This window comes from Cebus imitator, unplaced genomic scaffold (genome assembly GCF_001604975.1).
Source record: "Cebus imitator isolate Cc_AM_T3 unplaced genomic scaffold, Cebus_imitator-1.0 Scaffold128, whole genome shotgun sequence".
Taxonomy (NCBI): Eukaryota; Metazoa; Chordata; class Mammalia; order Primates; family Cebidae; genus Cebus; species Cebus imitator.
Genome location: NW_016107443.1, coordinates 334,328 through 341,573, shown reverse-complemented (window position 1 = coordinate 341,573; position 7,246 = coordinate 334,328). Strand labels below are relative to the sequence as shown.

Below are 7,246 nucleotides of genomic sequence, written 5' to 3'. Positions count from 1 at the left end.
CTAATGTCCTTAGTCTCCTGTTTTATTATTCAAGCTTTTACAATCTGGTTGACTAGTTCTTATTGGTATCCTTTAACAGCCACTTTTTGCCTAGACAGTAATCAATTAGCTTATTCTATGTTCTTCTTTACCTCTCCCTTCTCTCATTTTTAGTTTTATCATTCTCTGTTGTCACAACATTTAACATTGCACATTAGTTTTCTATCTTCATCTCCACTATAGTTTTAGATCTACATTTACATGTATTAAAATGTATGCTACCCATACTTTTGCTAACATTTCCCAAGTTATTTGTTGGTTGGATGAAGGAATAACTTCATCCTTGGTTGGCTGAAGGAATTCTACCAGAGGATGAAACTGGTCCTCTGGTAAATTCCTCACAAAGGACTCATGGGTACAAAATTCTCTAAGTTCCTGTAGGTTGAAAATTGCTTTTCTATACTTGAAGAACAGCATAGTTGGATATAAAACCTTTGCTTTGTATATTCTTTCATTGATCTTTTGCAATCACTCTATGTGGATCTGCTAATCTATCTCTTATTCATTTGTGTGGCTTTGGAGTGTTTCACAAGATCCCTAGTTTAATGGCACCATCTTCTGTCTGTTTGTCAAAGTTGTTCAAATATTTTAGTGTGTTTGTTTGTTTTGATGGTGAGGCAGGAGTTGAAGGAGACACACAACTTCTGCATGTCCTTGAATTTTTTGGTTTTATTTTGGCCTGCAGGGTCCTAGAAATTTTATTTTTCCTTTTCTCCTTCGCTCCTAATTGCGCAAGGGCAGATCCCCTAGAAGCTTTACATGCAGAAGATTGCTCCTGTAAAATACACGTACTTTTAGGTCCCTTTTTGTAGTTTGTGTCTATCTGAAAAAATTTGTACTATTTTCAGACTTAGGTCAGACAATTTTTCTGGTGATAGTTTTAGATCAATTTTACGACCCATAGCTAGTTTGTCTTTTCCATGTAGCTTTCTGAATCTGCCCTCCCTCGCCTTGTAACAAGAGGAAACACACTGAGACTTGGTGTTTTCTCTCTCTTACTTAACAGTTAATTTGATGTTTGGGAATTTTCTGTCCCCAAGTTATGCTGATGGTGTGTTTTTTTTGTGTAGTTTTATTTTCCCCTTCTTGTTATATATCATTTTTGGAGGAAATACTGGGAGATGGGGACCTAGGGTATCACCATTATTGTCAGCTACCTGGAAGTCTCAGTGTATATTTTGATCCACCAAAAAAAAAGCTGTCTATTCAACTGCCTCAAACAGGCATCTTTCTAGCCATCAGCACTGTAACTCGTCTAATAGTCTTTGAACACATAAAATTATTGTTTCTTACCAAAAAAGGCTATGTGGACTACTTCTAATGGTTAGTACCAAGAGTGAAAACACATGGTTGGATTTGCAAGGAACAGGCTACCTGTTACAGCTCTGACAGATGCTCATGTTTTGATACCCATTTGCCATTATCAATTTGACCACAGCCTAGACGAGGAAGAAAAATTCCCCAGAAAGTCTGCCTAGAGGCAAATGAGTTTCAGTAACGTAACTGGGTTTTTGTTTAGTACACAAACCTACCTCAGTGGGGACCCTTTCCTCTCACTACCTTCCTCTAAATCATCAGTATTCTGATGCTTAACAAGTCAGTCTGCATCCAAGAGCTCAGTCATGTGGCCAGAAGTTGATTCCAGGCAATTTCTCTTTCATATTGCCCTTGGAAACACTTTTACTATAAACTTTTATATTTGACTCCTAGTCAGGCCCAAATAACTCTTTAGATCCTTTACCAGCCTAAAGCTGTATCCTCTGTGGTACATTAAAGAAAAGATTGAGATGCTATGTGCAAATGTTGATTTCATGAAGTTTGTTTTGATCTCTTCTCTGTAGCTCAGGTCCACATTTCATGTCCCAAATAAATGATCTTTAATTAATCTCTGGCTATAGAATTTCAGAATCCAGCAGGATGTTATAGATACCTTTTTTTTTTTTTTTTAAAGGAAGCCTTTCCCTGAAATGATCTCCTTTGCCACCCTTGATGAGTAAAGGCTCCCAGATGGGCTTTAATTAGAGATACTCCTTGAATATTCAGCTAACAAAAGGTTTAGGGTTTTATGCTAAATTGGCTTGTCCTGTTTCCTGTGAGTTCCCCCAGAGAACTTTTGGTACAAATTACATGTCAAGAAATCAAGTGTCCCCTCTTCTCACTTCTAGGGGTTATGAGGTTACTTTGGAGCCGTCACCAGATGCCACCAGACAGATGACACTTTGTCCCTTGAAATTCTAAAATATCCCATAGCACCCTTAGGAGTTCAGTGCAGCACCCTAAGGCACCTCAGCACACAGTTTGGGAATCACAGATATACAACCTTCCAGCCTTTTTCCCCATGCATATGTATATGTACACATACATATACACTCATTGACATTTTTTGATATTATACTATACACAGATTTATAAACTATGTAAAAAACCCTGATAATACTATACAGATTTATAAACTATGTAAAAATCCCTGATAATAATTATACATTTTTCCATGTTATTAAATATTCTCCTCTAACACTACTTTTGATGTTGTATTCTATCCTATAGATATATCAGTATTCATTAAACTAAGTCCCTATTGTTGAACATTTGGGATATTTGTGATTAATCTTTCTATTGTAAACAGTGCTTTGATGAACATCCTAGTGAATAAATCTTTGCATACACTGACTATTGCCTTGGGGTAAATTCCTAGATGTAAAATTGCTGGATCAAAGGTTATGAATATTTATTAGAGTTTTGCCCTCTAGAAACAGTATAACAATTTACACTTCCTCTTATATGTGAGTATGTGCTATAGGCTCTTCATTTGATGCTAAGAATTTTATTATAAACTATTTTGAATATAGGATCATATTCAGGTATTTTAGGCACTGTGCTGGGCACTTACACAAATACACATACATCATTTAATCTTATTTATAAAATATCATGTTAAGCCTCCTTAACAACCTTGTAAAGCTGAAATTATCCCCATTTTACAGATAAAGAGACTGGAGTCAGAAAGATACAATAGCTTTTTCCAAGTCACACATCCAAAAAGTTGTAGTGTTGGGATTTAAACACGTTTAGAGCTATGATCTTATCATCATATTATAGATACTTCAAGGACTTGATTGGCTAATAATAATAATATCTGATGTTTATATAGTGCTTATGTATGAGGTACTGTTTACATGTATTATCATGTTCAATTCTCATGCCAAGCCTATGAGGTACTATCTACTTTATGCCTGAGACACTGAAATGACTAACTTGCCAGGGTCATACAGATTGCAAGTAGTAGAGCTGGTATTTAAAGTCAGGCAGTTTAGCTTCATGGTCCATGCCATTAATGACCAAGGTGCAGTATAATAACCTGCAGAGTTTCAGGAAACTGTTCATCAATCTCATTATGTATGCTTTCTTAAAGGAAGAAAAGCGTGGCTTCACGAAATCTCATACATGAAAGGAGAGTTGTTGTCTAAGAAAATGTCTATCCAGCAATTTGACTACAAATTGCCTGTCCCTATACCTGCATCCATCTTTCTTTCAGCAATACATACTCTTGTAAGCTTGAACCATGTTCTATCCAAGCCTAAGGGATATAACTCAAATGAAAATCTTCTAATCATTGTAGTGACCCAAACTCTTGAACAAAGAAAACAGTTAAAATTACTTAGAAATACTAAATGTTATAATTTGAGATGGACAAACTTACTGAAGTTTACCTAAGTGTAATCCGGAGTCTTCTCTTATTGGTGTTTGTTGGGTAAATAAATGAAGTACTCTCATCGCTATTCATTATTTTAAGCATTTTCCTATAGTCTTACTTTAGTATTTAGACATTATTAAAAATTATGCAGATCATGAGAAAGGGCTATATTTTTATGTCATTTCTGTCAATGCTCAAAATTCTTTTCTTTCACCTCCTCCCTTCCAAGAAAACCAACTTAATTAGCCATAAAATACGTTATAATGAATGGGAAAAATATTTTTAGTATTTTTATGCAGAAAATGTCTCATTAAAAGCAAAGGCTTCATCAAGCAGATTTGAGCTGCATAAGAACTTCTGCTTTATGACAAATGACTAGCATGTGAAACTGCTCTAGATGAAGAACTAGAAAGCCCTAAGAGGCCCTTATCTCCTTTACTTATCCTTGGGCTGCAGTGCAGTAATGTAGTGAGTGCGACATGGCACTCAGTCAGCACTTAAATGAGCACTGATGGACCTGCCTGCAATCCAGCTACAAATAGGAAAAATGTTTTTATATTTCGTTCACTATCATTCAAGTTCTTATCTGGATATGGCATATCATGTGGATTCATTTAGATGAAGTCTGGTTTTGGCTGGATGTTTGGCATCATGTGACCCAAATATTTTATACCTATCTTGCATATTGTAAAAGCCTTAAAGGTGCACAATTTGGAGTCATACATGCAAATTTAATTTCTAATAAAAACCTTAACTCAAATCCACACTGTTGTAACTTCTTTAGACTTTGGGTCTTGAGCCAGAATGACAAGACAGCAGGATTGCAGACATTCAGGCAGGCAGTGTGGACTGATTTGGTCACAAAAGCCATAGTCCTTCACTTCAGTGATGCTTGCTCAGAGGCACAAAGTGCTCCCTTGTCCCCACTGAAGCCCCAAAAGGCACATCTGTGGTGATGTGTTTGTAGCAGCTGCTGATAGTGTTTGCAGGTGTTCTGAGCTGGGCTCAGCTTCATCATCTGTGACCCGTGCTTGAGGGTTTGGGCTGAGTTGTAGCCACATCCATCTGGTCAGGGCTGAAAGCCCCAGAGGCAATGACATCACCATGATACTAAGTTACCCCAGAGAACTAGCCTCCTTTAGAGAATGGGAAAGCATGAAATGATGACATGATTACTCTTCAAATGGTAATTTTTCACATCACTTAAGTTCTTTTCCAGATCACCCCACCAAGTCAGCCATATTGTCACTTGGCTAGTAATAACAGTAGAGGCAGTTGTGGTTAACATTTCTTGAGGTCTTACTTTGTATCAGTCAGTCATTGGGCTAAGCACTTTAAATGCCTTTTATCATTTAATCCTCTAGCCCTATAAACTAGATACTATTAATATCCCTATATTACAGATGAGGGAACTGAGGGCAAATAACATAAATAATCTACCCTGAATCCTTCAGCTTGCAAGCAGAAGAACCAAGGTTTGAAGTACATATATTTTTCCTGATTTTAGTCTGTAGCTATTCTTGCTTTACTGCATTGTGCAGCCAGTGAACTAAAAACTATGTCTGTATTCCAAAAAATAGGCATTTCTTTCAGGAATGAAAGGAGGGGAAATTAATTTGTTCCCAAATGCCCATGATTTGAGCTCTTAGCCAGCCCAGTCTCCCTCACTGAGAGGCAGGAAACTGACTCCCAGACAAACTGATGTTTCCTGAGGAGCAAGCACAGGGCTGCAGGTTGCCACCAAGCTTACCGTTAAGAAGTGACGGTCCTTAACCTCACGCCTCCTCTGGCTGTGAGCTGGAGGGTAGGGTGGCAGTGGAGGAGCTGCGATGGAAAGGGGGGCAGCTGCTCTCTGCTCACGGCGATCACTCCGGCTCCGGTGTTCTGAGAAGGAGAAAAAGCAGTAATACTGAAATACACTTGGCGTTTTCCATTTCTCTTTCCCTCTTGGGAGTATTAGCAAAAGGCTGTAAAAAAAAAAAAAAGTGAGTTTTCATTACTTTAGCTAATTTGTATACCAAATCAGATTTTCAGAATGGTTTTTAACTGAACTTTCACTTACTATTAATATGACATTGGAGGCATATATTTCAGTGGGTCCATCTCATAATCTGTACAAGAGGGCTCACTTCTGAGAGTTCAGTGTGACTTATTTCAGAACAACATAAGCAACAAAAACAATTACAACAAAAGTTGAGAACATAGTGGAAGATTTGCTGCCATTACTACTGGAGTAGAAAGAAGGCACAGACACACCAGAGCTGCCCGGTCCACCCACCAGAGCTGGCTCTCACTGGCTCAGGGGAGCTGATTGCTACATATTCAGGAATTCGTGTGAGTTCATTTTTCTTTTTTTTTTTCCTTTTTTATTGCATTTTAGGTTGTGGGGTACATGTGAAGAACATGCAAGATTGTTGCATAGGTACACACATGGCAGTGTGATTTGCTGCCTTCCTCCCCATCACCTATATCTGGCATTTCTCCTCATGCTGTGAGTCCATTTTTCAACCATTGGTACCTGGAAATAAGTCATGTTGAGAGTATTTACATCACATGTTTGTTGAGTGATTAAAGAATGAATTAATGCTTTCATTAAAATTATAATATATTCTATTTCTCTGTATTTTGAGTGGGTTCTGGTGAGTGCCCTCACTGTCATGGGCTTTTCTAGGTCCTGTTACTTGTTTCTGACAGGCCTCCTCGATGCTGGCCCCATTTTCTTTGCCCCATTCAATATGCTGCCCTCTAAACTAGGAACTGAGCACTCGAGCTTTCTGATTTCTATCTATGTCCAACTTGGCTGTCCGTGTGCCTCACTGCCTGAACATAGTGTCTATGTCAAGAAGATGTGATAGTATTCCCCATCTCCCTTTGCTTGGGATTCTTCTGACAAATCTTGGCTCCCATAAGCAATCAGAGCAAAGTTTTCAAAACCATGTAGGTAGTCTTTGCTAAACTGCCTCCAAAGTCAATGTTTATCAGAAGACTGTTTAAGAAAAGCGTCTCCCTTGTTAAAGTGCCCACCTCCATCATTCTGCAAGCAAACAGTGGGCTTTTCTAAATGGGTAGCACAAGGAAAAGTGTTTACATTCTTAAATTCATACAAAAGAGTTGCTTACAGGTGTTACTGGTTAGGAAGAAGTGAAAGGATGGGAGGAGTTGGAAGGGAGATATCAACTTAATTTCCCATTCAATTGCTCCCCTCCCACACAATCTTAAATATCTCTTTCTTTGCCCTAGGCTGGGAGTAGCCTGGCTAGATTAATGGCTTCCTAATAATACCGTTTTCTGGTGCTGACGCAGGGAGAACATTAGTGCACTAGAGCCTGAAACTGCAGTGGAATCTTGCTCATTATTCCCTTAAACCAATGAAACTTATGCTCTAGCCTGAAACTTGAAAGGAAAGGAAATATAAAATATAATTATCTATTTATAGTTGCTTATGAATCTTTCTCTCCATGTTTTATGAACATAAATGATAGCGTCACATAAAGTCATTACTGGTTCTGAGCA

General features: G+C 38.0%; 1 protein-coding gene across 4 annotated transcripts in view; it reads right to left on the bottom strand.

Annotated features, from left to right (window-relative positions):
• The window catches only part of NHS (NHS actin remodeling regulator), a 353,438-nt gene that overhangs the window by 37,694 nt on the left and 308,498 nt on the right, over positions 1–7,246 (bottom strand). For all 4 annotated transcript variants that reach the window (XM_017540621.2, XM_017540622.2, XM_037742789.1 and 1 more), the window contains exon 3: positions 5,484–5,617. In XM_017540621.2, coding sequence (XP_017396110.1) covers positions 5,484–5,617 — 134 coding nt within the window. The remainder of the gene's footprint in view (positions 1–5,483; positions 5,618–7,246) is intronic.